Raw genomic sequence first — 20,058 nt, forward strand, 5'->3', positions numbered from 1 at the left:
AACACAAGAACTAGGGGTCAGCAAATGAAATTAATGGGCAGCAGGTTTAAAACAAACAAAAGGCAGCACTTCTTCACTCAGCGCACAGTCAACCTGTGGAACTCCTTGCCTGAGGATGTTGTGAAGGCCAAGACTATAACAGGGTTTTAAAAAGAACTAGGTAAGTTCATGGAGGACAGGTCCAACAATGGCTATTAGCCAGCATGGGCAGGGATGGTGTCCCTAGCCTCTGTTTGCCAGAAGCTGGAAATGGGAGACAGGGGATGGATCACCCAATAATTGCCCTGTTCTGTCCATTCCCTCTGAAGCACGTGGCATTGGCCACTGTTGGAAGACAGGATACTGGCCTAGATGGACCTTCGGTCTGACCCAGTCTGGCTGTTCTTATGGATGTAGGAATTCCTGCATGAAATTCTATGGCCTGTGTTACAGCAAAAGGAAGGATCATAAAGGGAGGAAGGGTGGTCCGGCGACCAAGGCCTGATCAGCAACGTGTGATCAATTCCCTACTCTGCTACCAACTCCCTGTGTTATCCTAGGCCATCACTTAATCTTTCTGTCCCCAGCTCCCCATGAGATTGCAAGTTTGCTTGATGAAGACAATAGTGTTGACATAATATACTTAGACTTCTTCAGGCATTTCACTTGGTAAAACATGACATGTGAATAAAAAACTAGAACAATATAAAATGAACATGGCACACATTAAATGGACTAAAAACTGTTTCAAAATGTAACTGTAAATGGGGAATTGTGATTGAGCAGGTGTGATTCCAGTGTGGTTCCCTGGGAACCAGTTGTTGGCCCTACACTATTTAACATTTTTATCAATGACCTGGAAGAGAACATAAAATCATCACTGATAAAGTTTGCAGATGACACAAAATTTGGGGGAGTTATAAATAACAAAGAGGACAGGTCACTGACACAGAGCGATCTCGATCACATGGTAAGCTGGGCGCTAGAAAACAATGTGCTTTTTAATACTGCTAAATGTAAATGTAGTATACCTCTATGAACAAAGAATGTCGGCCATACTTACAGGGTGGGGGGCTCCATCCTGGGAAGCAGGGACTCTGAAAAGGACTTGGGGGTCATGGTGGGTAATCTGCTGAACATGAGCCCCCAGTGCCACGCGGTGGCCAAAAGAGCTAATGCAATGTTTGGATGTACAAACAGGGGAATCACAAGTAGGAGCAGAGAGTTGATTTCACCTCTGTATTTGACACAGGTGTGACCACTGCTAGAATTCTGTGTCCAGTGCTGGTGTCCACAGGTCAAAAAGAGTGTTGATAAATGGAGCGGGTTCAGAGATGAGCCATGAGAATGAGTAAAAGATTAGAAAACCTGCCTTACAGTGAGAGACTCAAGCAGCTTGATCTGTTTAACATAAGCTGCGACTTGATTACAGTCTGTGAGCACCTACATGGGGAACAAATATTTAATAATGGGCTCTTCAACAGAGCAGAGAACAATGTAACACGATCCAAATTCAGACTGGAAATAAGGTGTAAATGTGTACCAGCGAGGGTAATCAACCACTGGAACAACTCGCCAATGGCCACGGGGTCAGTGACAATGAGGGGAACCAGCCCCACACTAGTCGGCCCTGCCCCGGTCTGCAGTGCTGGTGTATCTGTGGGTCCCGGGGTGCTGGAGATGAGGGAATATCTGTTACTGGACCAACTTCTGACCAGCTTTCCCGCGGCCCAGGGCTCCTTCTCGGGTGGGATTCCCTGCTCAGTGTCACTGCGGCCGGGAGTGCAGGAGCTGGGCTGGGCTGCCCCAGGGTTAATGGGCGGGAGGCAGGTGCACTGGACTCTGCCCTGCCCGGCTCCCTGCTGCCCCCGCTCCTGCCCCACCTCCCCCGCCTGCGGGGCTGGGGCATCGGCGGCGGCCCTCGCTCCCTGTCTCGCTCCTGCTTTCCCAGGGACGCTGTGCGGTCGGCCAGCCCCGTCCTCCCGCTGAGCATCCATCGCAGCCCTGCCCCTTTCGCCGCCTGCGAGCCAGACGCGCCCCGAGCCGGAGCAGGCGGCGGAGCCTGGCGCCGCGGTCGTGCCAGGGCCAGCCGGCGGGTGGATGAGGTTGATGCTCCTCTGCTGCACCTGGAGGGACGAGCCGATGGGAGAGGACGAAGGTTCGTGCCCGGGGCCGGGCTGGGGCCGCTGCGCCGCCTCTGCAGATGCGGGAGCCCCGCCAGCCGGCGGCCGGGCAGGGACAGCTCCGGGCGGCCGGAGCCTCTTCTCATTCCCCGGCCCCGGCTGCTCCCCAGCCGCTGCCGCGCCCCCTGCGTGCCCAGCCCGGCCGCTCCGGCCACTGCCCGGCCGGGGGCTGCAGGAGCCCCCGGCGCACCCCGCAGGGAGGAACCCCGGGCCAGCGCTTGGCGCAGGGGCTCCCGGAGCCCGAACTCCTGGGTTCCTTTCGCAGCCCGCAGGGACTCGCTGTGACCTTGAGCGAATCGTTTCCCCTGCTGCAGTGGGTTTGGACGGGCGGGCGGCTCAGGGCTCGGACACGTTGCTGGGCAGGTGTGGAGGGGGCTCCCACTGGCGCGACTTCGTGTCCCGGGCCCCCCGCTCCCGGCCAGGCGGGCCCTTTGTGATACCGGGGAGGCCTCCGCCGCCTGGCCCACTGCAGGCAGGCAGCCCTCAGGGGGCAGTTGGTGGCCAGCTCTTAGCCCTGGGCTAGAGGTTGAAGAGCCCATGGCCCCCTGCTGAGCCACGAGGTGCCCCTCACCCTACCTCAGTCCTGCTCCCGTCAGGCCAGGGTCCCCAGAAGCTGCCCCCTCAGTCCTCCTGCAGCCAGGCGCTCCCCCCTGTCTCTCCCTGGCTTGGGGTTCCCATCCCACTGCTCACATTCCTCCAGCACAGGGGATAGTAACCCTAGCATCTGAGCCCTCCCCCTGGCCAGGAGGTGCATGCTGGACAGGAGCTTTCTACATCCCTGCTTCTATTCCCTGGGACATCAGTGGCCTTTCTCTGGCCCTCTGGGGGTCACCTAAACCCTCCCATCAAAGGTCCCCTGCTCCCAACTCCCCAGCCACCACTCCCAGCTCCAGGCTGACCAGACAGCAAGTGTGAAAAATCGGGACGGGGTTAGGGGGTAATAGGCACCTATATAAGACAAAGCCCCAAATATCAGGACTGTCCCTATAAAATCAGGACATCTGGTCACCCTACTCCCAGCCCCTTGCAATGCCGTTTGCCAGCTGTTCCCTAGCCCTGCAGCCTGGCCCTGGCTGCTGGGGGTTCATCATTTCAGGGTGTGGCTTGTCACAGCCCCTTGGCTCCTTTCCTGCTGTGAGCTGGGGGCCTGGCTCCCAAAGCAGGAGGGAGCAGACCTTAGCCTGGCCTAGATGATCCAGGTGGTTAACGGCTCCCTCTTGTCCTGGCTGCCCTGCCTCCCACACCAGCGCATGGCCCCTCTCCATGCCCACCTATCACTTTACTGCCGCCAGCAGCTCTGCTTTCAAGCCATTCTGCTTCCACCCCCCGCGGAGCCGGGCTCCGTGACTCAGTACTTGGGGCCTCCACTGCCCCCACGCCGGGGCCTTCTCTCCTGACAGCTGGGGAGTGGTTCCTGGCTTCTCTTGGGCAGTGGGGACCCCCTGCGCCCGCTGACACCCTGCACACTCAGCCTGCTGAGGGGCCCTGACCTTCTTGCCACCCCACATCTCCTCCCCCATGCCTCATCCTATCCTCCCCTCACACTCCTCACCCCTGCACACCTCTCCCTTCCTTCCCCCTCATGCACTTTGCTCTTCCCCTGCACAGCGAGTCACCTGCCTGACAGCATCTTCTTCACCACCTTCCCTCACCCATTCATGCAGCCTTCAGGGCCAGCAGGGCTCCCCACCCCCGCCTTTCCCAAACCAGCAGCCTCCACTGCTCTCTCCCCTGAGCTCTGGACTGGCCCTGGGGCCCCTGGGCTGAGTCTGCCCCGTGCTCTCCCTACACCCCACTCCGCTTTGCGCTTCCCGCCCCTCACCTGCCAGTCAGAGGAGACAGAGCAGCAGTCGTGGGCACTCAGGGAGGTGCTTGCATCGCCAGGGAGCCCCACCGCTCTCCAGGGCCCCAGGCTGGCCCAGGCCACACTCCTGACTCCTGCCAGACACCACACGCCCAGGGCCTGTCACCCTGCCCCAGCCTGAGCCCTGATGTGACTCTGTCCCAGTCCTGCTCTTCCAGCACAGGCCACGGGCACTGGAGGGGGCAGCTCTGGCTGTGGCTGGTGGGGACCCCTGCCCCTGTTATAGAAACCAGCAGGGGATCAGTAAATATAGGCAGGGTGAGTGGAAAGTGCAAAGAAGCCACTGGGAGAGCATGGCTATGCCTGGCTTGTGTTGCACCTCCCCTGGGCCAGAGGCCAGGCTTGGTCAGGGCCCAGAGATGTGGGGTCAGGGTCAGCATGGGTCCCAGTGGGGGATGGGAAGTCAAGGCCTGTGTGGGTCTGGAGGACGGGGGTCAGGGTCCATGCAGGTCCCAGTGGGGGAGGGGCATCAGGGTCACTGCAGTTCCAGTGTGGGAGGGGTCAGGGTTTGTAGGTGTTGCAGTGACAAGATGGTGGGGAGTGTGTGGCGGGGGTGAGTGTCAGTGTGAGTCCATGTGATGGGGGGATGAGGCTCAGAGTTACTGTGAGTCCTGGTGATGGGCAGGTGGGGATGAGGGAGGGTCAGTGCAGGCCCTGTGGGGAAGGGGAAGGGAATGGGTCCCGGTGGCAGACGGGCCTCGGGCTCTCAGGTGTGAGGGGGGGATGTGCCCGGCCTAGTTGTTCTTGCTCTGTAGCGGTTTCGGTGCTCCTCGCACAGGGGTCTGTGGGACTAATTGCGTGCCCGTTTCTGGCGCCATCCCACCAAGGCTCGCCATACCCTGCACACGTGCCAGAGCGTGCTGCTGCATAGCCTGCCAGGCAGTCGCTACATCACATTCCCCTTTCACTGATGGGGAAACTGAGGCACAGAGCAGGTAGGAGATGTTCTATGTCCCCCCAACTCAGGAGTCCTGCTGTCCTGTCCTGTCCCTTTACCACCAGCTCCCCCTGCTGCACGTCTCTCTCCATAGTTGCCTCAATGCATGCAGGTGAGGTTAGGTGCTGGGCTTCCACGGGAGAAGGGCCCTCAGGGCTCCCCGAGCCAGATTGGCTCTGCCGGGGCTGGCTGTGCCCTCGCATGGGGGTGCAACAGCCTGTGCTTCTTCTGTGCCCTGCAGGAAGCGACCTGCCTGTATGTGCGAGCTGTGGCCACAGTATCTACGATGGACAATACCTCCAGGCCCTGAACGCTGACTGGCATGCTGACTGCTTCAGGTAGGAGCCGCATGGGACAGGCATGGAGGTCTCCAGCCTGCGCTCCCCAGCTCGAAGTCTAGCCAAGGCTAGAAGTCTAGGGACAGACACTGGTGTCACCTCCCGGTCAGGGCTGCAAGGTGGCAGCATGTGTACACACACACACACACGTGTCCATGTCCTGCACAGATATACACTCATGCACTGTCACACACACACGCACACACACAATGTCCTGCACAAACACACACATATGCAATGCCTCTCTGGCACACAACTTCCTGGGGTAAGGGCCCTGGTCCCAGCTAGCCGTTAGACTTGGGGTGGGCATTCCCAGGATGGGCTGCAGTTCTCCCCCGGATGGGCTCTGGGGCCCTGGCACACCCTGGCTGCCTGTGACCCTGGCAATCTGCTTTGGTTTCTTGCTTGCTTCCCTGGGCTCCTCTCTCCCCTCAGCACCTGCTCTTCAGGCTTCTTCCCAGCCCTCAGGACTGGCCATGTCACCCAGACTGCCCAGTGGCCTGGCCACAGGAGGGAGCCCTGTGCGCTGCGTGGGGCTTGAAGCCTCTCCAGCACTCAGTCAGCGAGGGCTGTCCTCCAAGCCAGGCGCCCCAGGCATGCCAGGTGTTCGGACAGGCCAGCCGGGGTGAAGGGGCGTTTGCTGCTGCAGCTGGATCCCAGATGGGGTGAAGCAGAGTGTGAGCATGGTGTTACTGGGCCCCTGCGCTCCCTGTCACGGGGAGCCTGCAGGCTCCCAGCCACTCCTCTCAGAGGCCTGCCCTTCAGTGCCACACAAGTGTGCTGCCCCTCACATCTGTGGTGGCAGCACAGATAAATGTCATTCCACAGGGAGGGCTCAGACACCAGGCACGCAGCGTGGAGTGTGTCCCTGGCCTGGGGAATGGGAGTGCCCAGCCCCTGGCATCCTTGCTGCAGCCTGCCTTCAGCTTGACCACCCAAACCTTACTGGGGCCCTGTGTGCCAATGCTTGCTTCAAGGGACCTCCCTGCTATTCTACTGCAGTCCCAGCCTCTCCCAGCAGGGGTGCTGTAGGGAGTGGAGCAGGAGTCCTGGCTGTGGGGGAGCTCCCAGCTATTTCTGCTCTGGCATCTCCCAGCAGGGGGCGCTGTGGGGCAGTGTGAGGGTGGCACCCTTCATTATTATTATTACTGTTTGTGTTACCGTAGCACCTAGCAGCCTGAGATGGCCCAGGACCCCATTGTGCAAGGTGCTGTACAAACACAGAACAAGCTGACCCTTTGGCCTGTCCCTGGGGCACAGTGATGTCTGCAAGAAGCCTGTCTGGGAGCGACCCAGATTCCGTGGGAAGCTGGGCTGCTCTCTGCACTCCACAGCCCCATGCGCTACTGCAACTGGGCAGCCATTAATAGCAGCAGCAGCAGCTGGAGAGCATGTGAACGGGGCCATCTGCTCCTCATTAGCCTGTGTGCCGGCTAAGCCAGAGCCAGGGAAGGGAGCGGTGGACTGTGCATCGCATCCTGTGTGCTGGAGTCCCCAGAGTGGGGGCAGGCTGTTAGGCTTTCTGGGGCCAGGACAGAGCCAAGCCCCTCTGCCCAGGCAAGGGGGTCAGCAGGCGTTTCTCCTTCAATCTGTTGAGGGGGCAGAGGGGTGGAAGTTGTGACGGTTCCCTCCTCGTGCCCACACCATGACGGTGCCCCTGTGAGCAGGGCGAGGCAGCACCGGGGTTAATGCCAGCAGCTGCGCTGGAGCTTTGCTGACAGTGGCGTAGCCAGCCACCGAATTGCTGCTAGCACCAGTGCAGCCCTTCCCAGGGCTGGCAACACAGCAGGGCTCTCTGGAGCTGGGAAAGCCCCGTTCCCTCGGGGTGCACACACGGGTACCTGCCCCAGGGCTCTCTGCACTTGGCAGGTATGCACCTGTGCATCTGCATCCTGGAAGCTGTGCATGCGACTGGGAGTTGGGTTCGCTGGCAGGGACGCTGCGAGTTTGTGGGCAGGGGTGAGCTGCGATGTTGGAAGGCAGGGCATGGGCTGGCACAGTGCTGTTGCAAATGGGGGAAGAGAGGTGGGCGGGCGTGTATGGGTGGCAACAGGGCCATGTCCATGTGGACAGTAAGCTGCACACGTCAGTGCTGATGTTATGCATGGAACAGTGGGATGCCATGCGGGTTGGCTGGTGTTGTGTTTGCAGGCGTGTGCCTAGGGAGGGGAGGCCTGTGAGTCCCCATGAGGAGCCAGCCCAGGGGAGGCGCAGCAATGGCTGATGCAGGGCAGGCTGCTGGCTGTCACTGAGGAAGCCACGTCCCTGTGTGATTACAGCTCGGTTTCCTTTCCTCCTCAGGCTGCTGGCTGTGGTCTGGGGGTGGGGGGAAGTGAAAGCAAGTGTCTCTCCCTGAGTCACTGAGGCCAGAGCTGTGGGGAGCAGGCTGGGGAGGAGGGGATGATGTCATGGGTTCCTGGTCTCTCTCCCTCTCACTTAATGCGTCTGTAGGAATTAGAAGCCACAGAAGTGTGTGCAGGGCCTCCCTGGCCAGCTGGGGGAGGCGCCCCCACAGCTGAATGCATGGCCCCACCATCCTAGCAGGGGCTGTGCGTGAGTGCCGCTCACTGAGGCGGGGGCCACACGGCCCCGGACTCCAGTTCTGGTTCGGAGGATGCTGACTGCCGTGCTCAAGAAGAGCCGCTTCCTGAGTGCTGGAGCCAAGTAAGTGTGTGGGGCTGCTCTGGCTTGCAGCTGAGCCTCCGCCATGGCTAGGGACACTGCATCACCATGGGCTTGGGGCCACGGTGTAGGACAGTTTGCGGTGGAGTCCGGACAGCACCCTTGGGTCCAAGCCCAGGACATGGATAGAGGGAAGGCAGCAATCCCGAGGAAAAGGCGTGTGTCTGGAGACATACTGCCAAGGAAATAGAAACTGTGGCAGGAAATGTCCCCTCCCCCCACACCCAGCCCTCTAGCCTGGAGGGCAGCTGCCCCCACACATCTCTCCTCACCGCCTGCTCACTGCTTCTCCTGCACTGGTCCAGTTAGCAGGCAGCTGAGGCCAGACCAGCTGTGGGAGGTGGAGGAACTGAGCAGGGTCTGGTGATGGTGAGATTCTGATAATCTTCTGGGGGCTGCAGCTTCCTCCCCCAGACTGGGGGGAATTGGCCCCTCGGTGACTAGAGGAACCTTCTGGGTCTGTGGCTGGAGCCAGAATTTTCCTCCCTCAGGCTGGGGGGAATTGGCCTCTCGTGTTATGCACTTGGTAAAAAGTCTGGCTGCTTTTTGTGTGAAATATCCCCCACCTCCCCTCCACCCAGCACCGAGGAACCGAAAACCCCTCTGCTCCAAAGTGGGCAGCTTTCCCAGCCGTCTGGGCGTGTGTGTTGTTATCCCCTTTATCAGATGGGGAACCTGAGACAGCATGAGAGGAAGTGACTTATCTGGGTCCGGGAGGGATGCTGGGGTCTGCTGGATTGAGCAAGGGCTGGGGAGTCAGGTGGGTGAGCTGGGTTCCTACCCTGGATCTGACTTGGGCCAAGTGGACGCCCAGCGAGAGAGCCGGGGTAGATCAAAGGCAGGTGGGTTTGCCTGCTGAGCAGGGCGAGGGGACGTGCCCTGGCCACTCTCCATCACGGCTACCTCTGGCAGAGCGGCGCAGCGGCTAGAACAAAGGTCTGCGCGAGGCCGAGAGCCCAGGCAGCATGGCGAGAGGGTGACCCAGCCGCCGCGCCCCTCCCAGGATCAGGGGTCACCCCCAAAGTCTCGGAGTTACTCATCTCTACCCCTGGAACCGCCTGCAGCCCAGCAAGCGGGGTCTCCCCTTTGGCTCCCCGCAGTGCGCTGTGCGCGGTGCCCGGGCGGGCCGAGCGGGTGAGCGCGCCAGGGGCCGGGGCCGGGGCCGGGGCCGGGGCCGGCTCCCCGCCAGGAGCCGGGGAGCGCAGGGGGCGGCTGCGCGCCCTTCGGGCGGGCCCGGGGCAGGCCGGGCGGCACCCCGCGGCGGGGCAGGGGCGGGGCCGGGCCGTCCAGCCCACCCCCAGCGGCCCCTGCGCGGAGCCGGGCCGCCGCTGCGAAGGTCGCCGCCGCGGGACTGCGCCCGGGCGCGCGGCCCCATGGCTCGGCGCCCTCCCGGCGGCGTTTGAGGAACGCAGTCGGAGCGCGGCTTCCCTGCCCGGGTGACGTAATGGGGCTGCCGGGGCGTGACATCATCGCTGATGGCCCTGCGACCCTCGTGCCGCCGCGAAAGGGGGAGGAGACAGGAGCGGGCTGCAGAAGCACAGCCCCGCCCCCACTGCGCCTGCCTCTGCAGCCCCGCCCCCTCCAGCCCCGCCCTTCCCGTCCCCCTCCAGCCCCGCCCCCATGCGCCTCACTCTGCAGCCCCGCCCCCTCCAGCCCCGCCCTTCCCGTCCCCCTCCAGCCCCGCCCCCACCGCTCCTCACTCTGCAGCCCCGCCCCCTCCAGCCCCGCCCTTCCCGTCCCCCTCCAGCCCCGCCCCCAGCGCGCCTCACTCTGCAGCCCCGCCCCCTCCAGCCCCCCATAGACAGCCCCAGCCCTTCCGCCCCCCATTATCCATACCCCACCCCCTACTCCATCCCCACGCCAGCACCCCACAACCTCCATCCCCACACTGACATCCTCAGCCCAATCTCTGACCCTCCATCCCCCCACTGGCAGCCCGGCCCCCACCCCTCTCCATCCCCACACTCCCAAACTCCAGTCCCACACCGATACCCCCCACTCCAGCCCTCAGCCCCTGCCCGTCGCTCTCCGTACTGCCCCCCCCGGCCTGACACGGACATTCCCATGCCCCCACTCCAGCCCCCCTCTCTCCGTACCCATGATCCTGACCCCACGCGCCTCTCATGAACAGCCTGCTCTCCGCCAGCCACATGCTCCTCGCTTTTCTGCATGCGTCTTCCCTACCAGGCATATAAAAGGTGATCTTCCCATGCTGTGAGCTTCCCCACAGCAGTGTCCTGCCAGAGCCCAAGAGTTCCAGCAAGCTACATCTGAAGCAGTTGTGAATTGCACTGTTCGTGCATACTGTTCAGTCCCCCTCCCCGCCCCGCTGTTGGGACTAGTGCTCCAGCAAGCCCAGCACCTGGCGCCCGGGGGTGGGGGAGTAGAGAGCTGTGGACAGGGCACAGCAGCTGGGGCCTCCCCACTGGGACAAGGGATTCATGGGGAGCAGAGGGTTCTGCTTGCCCCCAGCAGCTGGAAACCATTGCGGCAAGTGCAGCATGAGTCAGAGCCGCTGTGCCAGGCCTAAGGACACATTGTCAGTGGGGGCTGCACATCTGCAGGATGGCTCGCTCGCCACCTTCTCGGGCTCCTGCCTGGTTGGCCGCCCGAGGCACGGCCCAGACAACAGGAAGGACAGTGCTGCTCAAGTAAGACATTCTTTAATGCATCTTGCATGGCGTGGTGGTAGGTCTTGCTGAGCACAATATGAACCAGGCAGATCTGTTCTGCAGTGTGAATGAGGATGATAAGAACCAGCCAGGGACTATCTTTTTGTTCTCTTTGTACAGCATCTAGTGCAACAAGGCCTTGATCCCTGACTGGGGTCCTAGCTGCTTGTCACGGAGTCCCTGGGCGATGCTCTGGAACTGCTCCCCAAGAAGCCAGTCAGGACTCTGGGGCAGTCGCCTTTCTGTGAGCGGCCTGTCTTCAGGACACAAAGCTCACACAGCTTCCACCTTCCTGGGTCTGACTTTGGAGCATTCAGCATCCTCTGCCCCTCCGTGCGCTTCCCCCAGCGAGTCCGCCCAGGCGGTGTCCTGGGGAAGCCAGAGGGTCCTGCACCCCAACTTCGCAGTCACACGTGACTCTCAGCCAGCCAGTAAAACAGAGGTTTATTAGATGACAGGAACATGGTCTAAAACAGAGCTTGCAGGTGCAGAGAACAGGACCCCTCAGCTGGGTCCATTTTGGGGGGCAGTGAACCAGACAACCACGTCTGCACTTCACTCCATGTCCCAGCCAGCCCCCAAATGAAACTCCCTCCAGCCCCTCCTCCTCTGGGCTTTGTCCATTTCCCGGGCCAGGAGGTCACCTGATTCCTTTGCTTTCGAACCCTTTAACTCTCACCTTGCAGGGGGGAAGGGCCCAGGCCATCAGTTGCCAGGAGACAGGGTGTTGGCCATTCTCTGTGTCCAGACTCCTGCACACACCTGCCCTCTAGGGCTCTGCAATGATCATACACCCTTACCCCACCACCTAGATACTTAAGAACTGCCTAGGGGAAACTGAGGCACCCCCACACTATTCAGAGGAAACATTAAGAACAGTCCCACTTCGTCACACTGCTACTGTGCCACAAATAGCGTATGGGTATGTCTACACCAGGGGTTTCAAACTAAATGACCACGAGGGCCACATGAGGACTAGTACATTGGCCCAAGGGCCGCATCACTGACACCCCCCCACCACCACCGTGCACCCACCCGCACTCCACCTCATCCATGAGGCCCCGCCCCTGCCCCACCTCTTCCCACCCCTTCCCTGCCCCCATTCCAACCCTTCCCCAAAATCCCCACCCCAACTCCGCGCCCTCCCTGCTCCCAGGGGGTGCAGGAGGAGTGTGGGTGTGGCGGGGGCTCAGGGCAGGGAGTTGAGGTGCCGGAGGGGTGTGGAGTGCAGGAGGGGGCTCGGGGTGTGGCGGGGGGCTCAGGACAGGGGGTTGGGATGCGGGGTTCAGGAGGGGGTCAAAGGCAGGGGGTTCGGCTGCAGGAGGGGTTTGTGGGGTGGACTCCGGCCTGGCACACACCAGGGGCAGGGCAGGCTCCCTTCCTGCCTGCCTGCCCTGCCCCCTTGCCGCTCAGGGCCAGAGCCGCTCTAGGTAAACGTGGCGAGGGGCCTCGGGGAGCTGGAGGGCCGCAGAAAATAACCCCGCAGGCCGTGTGTTTGAGACCCCTGGTCTGCACTTAAAACGCTACAGCAGTACAGCTGCAGAGCTTCAGTGTAGACACTACCTATGCTGACAGGAGGGATTTTGCCGTAGGCATCGATAATCCACCTCCCTGAGAGGCAGTAGCTAGGTGTCACGGAGTCCCTGGGCGATGCTCTGGAACTGCTCCCCATGAAGCCAGTCAGGACTCTGGGGAAGTCTCCTTTCTGTGAGCAGCCTGTCTGCAGGACACACAGCTCACACAGCTTCCACCTTCCTGGGTCTGACCTCGGAGCATTCAGCCTCCTCTGCCCCTCCGTGCGCTTTCCACAGCGAGTCCGCCCAGGCGGGCTCCTGGGGAAGCCAGAGGGTCCTGCCCCCCAACTTCACAGTCAGACATGACTCTCAGCCAGCCAGTAAAACAGAGGTTTATTAGACGACAGGAACACGGTCTAAAACAGAGCTTTGCAGGTGCAGAGAACAGGACCCCTCAGCCGGGTCCATTTTGGGGGGCAGTGAGCCAGACAACCACGTCTGCACTTCACTCCATGTCCCAGCCAGCCCCAAACTGAAACTCCTTCCAGCCCCTCCTCCTCTGGGCTTTCCCCTTTCCCAGGCCAGGAGGTCACCTGATTCCTTTGTTCTCCAACACTTTAGCTCTCATCTTGAAGGAGGGAAGGGTCCAGGCCATCAGTTGCCAGGAAACAGGTTGTCGGCCATTCTCTGTGTCCAGACCCCTGCACACACCTGCCCTCTAGGGCGCTGCAATGATCATACACCCTTACCCCACCACCTAGATACTTAAGAACTGCCTAGGGGAAACTGAGGCACCCCCACACTATTCAGAGGAAACATTAAGAACAGTCCCACTTCGTCACACTAGGTCCCTGGAAGAATTCGGCCATCTACCTAATGCTGTCTATACTGGGCTCAGGTGGTATAACTGTCTCTCGGGGGTGTGGATATTTTCACACCCCTGAGAGACGTAGCTACACTGATGTAAATTCCTAGCGTAGCCCAGGCCTGAGATTCCAGGCCTATTACCTGTCTGTGTTACTCTGAAGCCTGGAATGTCTGGTGAGTCAGCCGGAAGCCAGGGAAACAGCTCCAAGCATGATTGAATGCTCTTTTTGTCCAGACAGAAAAGGAGTACTTGTGGCACCTTAGAGACTAACCAATTTATTTGAGCATAATCTTTCGTGAGCTACAGCTCACTTCATCGGATGCATACTGTGGAAAGTGTAGAAGACAGTATGCATCCGATGAAGTGAGCTGTAGCTCATGAAAGCTTATGCTCAAATAAATTGGTTAGTCTCTAAGGTGCCACAAGTACTCCTTTTCTTTTTGCGAATACAGACTAACACGGCTGTTACTCTGAAATTTGTCCAGACAGTCACCAGGTCAGCCACCCCTGAGATTCACAGAGTGTTACCATCCAGTTCGCTGCCATTGGTACCTTACAAGTTCCATCCGTGCGACGCCCAGCGACAGCCAGGCATGGCAAGGGCATGTCTGCCCTTAGAATGCTGCAGCCGCACAACTGGAGTGCTTCAGTGAAGACACTACCTCTGTGGATAGAAGGAGTGCTCCCATCCGGGCAGGCGTTCCACCGCCCCCAGAGGCAGCGGCTAGGTAGACAGAAGAATTCTTCCGTCCAACAAGTGCTGTCTACACCAGGGTTTCACTCGCACAGCTGTGTCTCTTGGGGTGGCTTCCTGGTCAACAGGGTCACAAGATGGCTACCCAGTTCCCTTCTCCTCCATCACCCGCTCACTCTACCCCCATGACTCACACAGACACCCCATCTGTAGCTAACCCACGTACGTTCCTGGTCGGGACTGGACCCAAGAGTTGTCAGAGATAACTCAACCATTCACCACCCTTACTCTGCAGCTAATTTGCACTAATTGGCTGAGGGAGATGGCACAGATGTGGATCACTTGGCCCAACTGCCAAACCCGTGCACCAGCCTGGGCTCCCAGCTCCATGTACAGCTAACACGAGAGATGCTGTCATGCTCTGGCCCCAATTCCCTCGGGGGCAGGTCCCGGGCTGTGGCTGGACAGCACATGATGTACACAAATCAACTGCTGCCTTGCAACCCGCATGCAAACAGGACATGACTCTGTGACACCGCTTCCTCTTCCCCCCACACCAGGGGAAACCAAGAGCAAGTAGGGACCCAAACACAGCCCATGCCTTCCCAGTGCCCCACACCGTTACCACACTTGGGAACTTACCTCCGAGGCAGGGCTCCATCAGCCATGGTGCCAGGCTGGAATTAGAGGGGGACCAGCAGGCAACATGGACAGGACACAATTAGAGGCCAGCAGTGGCTACCTGAGCTACGAAACTGGGATGCAATTAGAGACCAGCTGTGGTCACCCGAACTACAGAGCTCAGCCACAATTAGACACCAGGGGAGACGTGAACTGCAGACTGGACAGAATTAGAGATGGGTGGGGGGTATCTCTGTGAGCCGGGTGGAGGGGTGGAATTAAAGATGGGGGTGTCGGTGTGAGCCGGGGGGAGGGGTGGAATTAGAGGTGGGGGTGTCTGTGTGAGCCCTGGGGGATGGGGTCGAATTAGAGATGGAGGAGTTTGTTTGATCCGGGGGATGCGGTGAAATTAGAGATGGGGCTGTCTGTGTGAGCTGGGGGGAGGGGTAGAATTAGAGATGGGGTGTCTGTGTGAGCCGGGGGATGGGACGGACATAGAGACTGCACGTGGCAAGGAATCCTGGGACTGGGGCCTGAGATCTGACAGCTGGTTCATTCCCTAGGATGAGCAGGGGATGGAGGAGAAGGGAACTGGAAGCCAGCATGACCTGGGCATCACTATATTGAAGACAGTCTGTGTGGGACCAGGCAGCTGGGAGTCACCTAGCTACTGGTGCCTGGGCTGGCGAGCTCCTTGTCGGCTGGCTGGAGGGCGCACAGCGAGCAGGGCCCTCTCATCTCATGGTCAGAGGATGGGGATTGCCACATACTGGAGCCCTCTGCAATAGCCATGATCAGAGACAGGAAATGGCCCTGGGTGGCTCGTGGCCTGGCTGCTGCTCTTCCACACACAGGGCGCAGGACGGTGATGGCTTTTTCCGGAGCGGTAGGACCACGGCTCTCCCCAAGGCAGCAGGCTGCTGTGGTGCTGTAAGTGCTGATAACCACCGGCCATCAAAGCCCAGTCTGCCAACCATTGCCATCCCCTGCAGAGCATAGTCCATGGAGCCTTTGGCTCCGTCTCCATTGTGGAGCCCGCCAGGTGACCCAGAGGTGCTAGGCTCTAGGAGAAGTGCTGGCAGCCAAGAGTAACGTGCAGTGATTTTGATCACTCTGGGTGTGTGTGCACTGCAGTTAGACGCCAGCAGCTGGTCCGCGCCCACTGACCGGGCACGCAGGGCTCAGGCTGTAGGACCCTGTGAGGTGGGAGGATCCCAGAGCCCAAGCTCGGATGTCTATATCAGAAGTAAACAGCCCCTTAGCCCAAGTCAGGGGGTGTCTACATGCAGTGTAGACATACCCTGAGTGTGAACGTCTGCACTGAGAGCTGGAACGGCAGCTCTCCCAGAAGCCCCCGGGAGCCTGGCAGCCCCCTGCCAGATGAGCAACAGTCTTGCTCTCTCTCCATCGGGATTCGGCACAGGGCACAGTTCAGAGGTGCCCACACAGGTGGGGTCAGGGTTCAAGAGCTTCCCAGTTGCGCAGATGCTGTCAGGTTGCAGCCCTAAAGTCCCATCAGCTGGGGGTCACCCACATAGTCTGTTCTTCCTCTGCACGGGGGCCGGGGAGGGGGTGGTAAGTGTCACCAGGGTAGTTACATGATGGGGGAGGGGCTGAGCATAGCTGGGATATGACCAGGAATGGGGGGAGGGGCTGAGTACTAACTGTGCTGGGAGGGAGCTTGAGCCTCCTGTGTTGTCACTGTGAGCCCAGGAAAATGAGCCGGTCTGGGAGAGGCCAGCAGGATGCAGCCTGAGCTGGAGGGGACGCAAAGCCGGCTGGACCCAATACACACCTGGTGCAATTCCCCTGGAGTCCCTGGGACAGCAGCAGGGCTGGGGATGGGCTGAGGCAGACGGGGGTGGGCTAGCGAGGGGGTGAGGAGTGAGGTCTGTAAGGTCACAGGGGCTGGGGGTCTCTTGCCTGCAGGTGTATGAGGGAGGGGAGCTTGGGCTGGGTGCGGGGTAGGTGACAAGGAGAAGACACCAGCCGGGCCATACAGGAGGGATGGAGGGCAGCTCAGCGCGGAGGGCTGGGCACTAGCTGGGGCAGCCTATGCCCGAAGCACATCAGCTAGTCCTCTGCTGTGGGGCGCACAGCCAGGGGCTGGGGCTACAGATTCCGCTGACAGGCAGGATTTCCTCTGCAAGGGCCCAGAGCCCAGCCCTGCAGCCATTTGGGAAGATAGCACCCAGCAGGAGCGACCCAGCCCCATGGTGCTGCGGCTTTCCTGTGGCCAAGCGGCAGGGAGGGGCAGGCCCGCATGATGCCCTCGTTCGGATCCCGATGGGTCACGGGCAGGCTCTCCAAAGGGCTTTGCCGTCTGTGAGCTGCCCTCTTGCTATTGCAGGTGCTGCGAGTGCGGGGCCCTGCTGTCCCACCAGTACTATGAGAAGGATGGGCGCCTCTACTGCAAGAAAGACTACTGGGCCAGGTTCGGGGAGCTGTGCCACGGCTGCTCGGAGCAGATCACCAAGGGGCTGGTCATGGTAAGTACCATTTGCCAGAGCAGAGGCGTCTGCCCCCTGCAAGCAGTCTGAATGTGGGTGCACCTAAGGAATAGCTTAAAGTGAGGGGCACAGGGCTCTGTGTGGCCAGCCCAACCCGGGTGCGGTCATTTACCCCGGTGCCCGGCGGCTAAGGAGGTATGGAGCACTGCCCAGCCAGACTGGAACTGGGATCAATGCTATCTCAGTGTGTAGGCTAGCAGAGACTCAGACCCAGGGCTCCTTGGGTGCTGGGGATTCCCACTAAGCCGGTGGTCTTGAGGCTAGCAATGACTGGACATTTCCAGCCCAGCTTCTCCGCGGGGCAGCCTGGGACATGACCTGGGGCTCAAGCTGAAGATGTGGGCGGTGCTAGCTGGTGTCATCTGGAGATGAGGTCATTGGAAAGGGAGTAGTTTCCAGCAGTGGGCGAGTAAATAAGTCACACACCCAGCAGGGAGCCTGTTACACTTACCCAGCACCATGGTAGGAGAAGCCAGGCTCATACACCAGCAGGGGAATTGGTTCAGCACCATGCTACAGGTAAGGGCCAGACCGGGAGCTGCGGCCACTGCCCACGAAGGGGAGGGCCAGGAGGGACGCTGCTTTCCAGCAACCGGGGCCCCTCGGCCATTGGAGCTGGGATTGGGGGGCTTGTTGCTATCACTAATGTCATTGGATTTTGGATGGAAACTTGTAACCTCTTGCCTGAGGCAGATAAGTTGCAATTAGTCAGGGAGCTGGGAGAATAGCCAGGGTGAACCAAGGTGGTCGAGAGCCATATCCACCCTCTTTGCGGAAAAAGGGTCAGTAGTGATACCCATAAGTGCTGGAACTACGGATGCTGGGGAAGGCTGCCACACCCCCTGGCTGGAAGTAGCAATAACAACCCAAATACATGGTTTCAGCACCCATGGTGGGACCCCAGTGAGATGGTAGTGGAGTCACGCCTGGTGAGAGCGGTTCCAGCCCCAGGAGTTAACGGGACACTGTCACGTCAAAAGCGACTCAAACCTCCTGTCCTCTGTTCTTGGGGACCCCCACGCTGACAGCGCCGGCAGTCTCACCTCCTTATCTGTGACTCACTCTGCGTCTCAATCAGCGTGGGCAGCACGGAACGGCTGATACCTCACGCTTCTGTTTGTCTGGTGGGCGCTCTGTGGGGAGTGATTTGGTGCAGGATTTATTGGCAAACTCCCAACCTTCCCTGTGCGAGCAGCTGTGCTAGTCAGAGCCGTGCTGGGGCCGCAGCGCCCGCTTGGCGTGCAGGGTTTGGGCTGGAGGGGATGTTTACATCCGAAAGTCACCACCTGCCAATCAATTGCCTTTCAGTTCATGAACTCTGTCCTGCTGGGTTTATACAGTTTCTCCCCAGCACATGCGGACAGGGCCTCTGAGGCTAAGCCCAGGGGTCCCCCCCACGGCCAGGGCCTCTGATACTGAGCCCAGGGGTTCCCGCAGGGACAGGGCCTCTGAGGCTGAGCCCAGGGGTTCCACCGTGGACGGGGCCTCTGAGGCTGAGCCCAGGGGTTTCCCCATGGCAGCTCGCCTTCATGCTTGAGTCTCTTTCCAAACCCCAAGGCTTAGCCTGTACACGTCTTGCCTGAGCCAGCAAGTGCCTTCCGGGCAGCCCTGCCTCTGCATTTCCCGTCTCCCTGTCAAGTGTTGTCATTGCTACAGCGGGGAAAGGCCAGTCTGGGGAGGCCAGCCATGTGACTGTGCAGCAGCGCAGGGCACTTCCCCTTGTTTACAAGCACAGGGCAGGGAGGGGCTCTTTGCCACCCCAGCCACAGGATGTAGTACCCTGGCCATGAGAGCAGCCCCTGGGATCTCATCCAGGCTGTCCCCACTGGGCAGGGCCGCTCCCAGGGCGTTGTCCAGCCAGGGGTGAAGAGCTCTCACCCTCAGCATAGAATCATAGAATATCAGGGTTGGAAGGGACTTCAGGAGGTCATCTAGTCCAACCCCCTGCTCAAAGCAGGACCGACCCCAACTAAATCATCCCAGCCAGGGCTTTGTCAAGCCTGACCTTAAAAACCTCTGGGGAAGGAGATTCCACCATCTCCCTAGGTAATGCATTCCAGTGCTTCACCACCTTCCTAGTGAAAAAGTTTTTCCTAATATCCAACCTAAACCTCCCCCACTGCAACTTGAGACCATTGATCCTTGTTCTGTCATCAGCTACCACTGAGAACAGTCTAGATCCATCCTCTTTGGAACCACCTCTCAGGTAGTTGAAGGCAGCTATCAAATCCCCCCTCATTCTTCTCTTCTGTAGACTAAACAAACCCAGTTCCCTCAGCCTCTCCTCATAAGTCAGCCTTGACCTGGCGTCACGTCATAAGCAGCCTTGACCTGGCCATCAGGCCGTGTTTTCCTTGACTACATCTAATCCTGTGATTCCTGAGGAGCCCTGGCCAAGTAGCTGCCCTCCCTGCCAGGGCTTTGCAGGGTCTTAGCGCTGTCCCTGTCCCCAGTTGTCCCTTGGCCAGCTCTCTGAATCTCCTTTCACTGTGGGCTCCCTCCAGCCCAGAGCCTGGCTTTTTTCTCTGTGAGGCACCCAGAGCAGAGCCCGGTGATCCTGGCTCTGGCTCCCCAAGCAGGAGAGAAGGACCAGGCCCCTCCCTGCTAGGGCATGAGGCCATCACTCCATGCCGCCTCAGACAGATCCCTGCCTGGCAGGCTCCCCTCACTGCACCTCCCTCCCCCTCACCGCCTGGCTGGGGGTGAGCTCCCAGCGCACAGCCAGTGAGAGGCAGACTCCTGCAGCAGGGAGCAGGAATCCAGGCCCTGAAGGCAGGACCCCTGGTGCAACCCCTTAGAAGGGAAGGAGTTGAGGTAATCCTGCTTCAGAGCCTGGCCCAGGGCTGCCAGGGGGCCCAGGGCTGCCATCCCTTGTGCCCCAATGCAATTGAGGGATAGCAGGGCAAAGCACTGCCTTGGCCAGACCTGCTCCGGCTGTTGTAGCACCCCAGGTGCTGGGGTTCCTGTAGAGGAGGCACAAAGCTGGCAGAGCTGGTTCCTGTCCTGCCGGAGGGCTCCTACATGGGGGAGTTTCCCAGGGGGCCTCACTGCTGTGTTGTACAGTATTCTGGTGCCAAGGAGCCACCTGGCATGGAATGGGCTATAGCACAGGGCAGCAGGGAAGTGGATCTTGCCAGTGGCACCATGAAGGGGCCCAAGCTCGGGCTGCTGGGGTTCAGAGCAGGGATGCAGGAGG

At 60.1% G+C, this 20,058-nt stretch overlaps 1 protein-coding gene across 3 annotated transcripts in view; it reads left to right on the forward strand.

The window, feature by feature from the left end:
- Nucleotides 1-2,079: 2,079 nt before the first annotated feature.
- The window catches only part of LIMK1 (LIM domain kinase 1), a 43,128-nt gene continuing 25,149 nt past the window's right edge, over nucleotides 2,080-20,058 (forward strand). The window contains exons 1-3 of one of the 3 annotated variants that reach the window (XM_077836805.1): nucleotides 2,080-2,137; nucleotides 5,205-5,301; nucleotides 16,703-16,841. In XM_077836805.1, coding sequence (XP_077692931.1) covers nucleotides 2,080-2,137; nucleotides 5,205-5,301; nucleotides 16,703-16,841 — 294 coding nt within the window. Of the gene's footprint in view, nucleotides 2,138-5,204; nucleotides 5,302-7,760; nucleotides 7,966-15,171; nucleotides 15,283-16,702; nucleotides 16,842-20,058 lie in introns of those variants that run through there. The other 2 variants (XM_077836807.1, XM_077836806.1) reach the window with 2 other exon arrangements.

This window comes from Eretmochelys imbricata, chromosome 17 (genome assembly GCF_965152235.1).
Source record: "Eretmochelys imbricata isolate rEreImb1 chromosome 17, rEreImb1.hap1, whole genome shotgun sequence".
In the NCBI taxonomy this organism is placed as follows: Eukaryota; Metazoa; Chordata; order Testudines; family Cheloniidae; genus Eretmochelys; species Eretmochelys imbricata.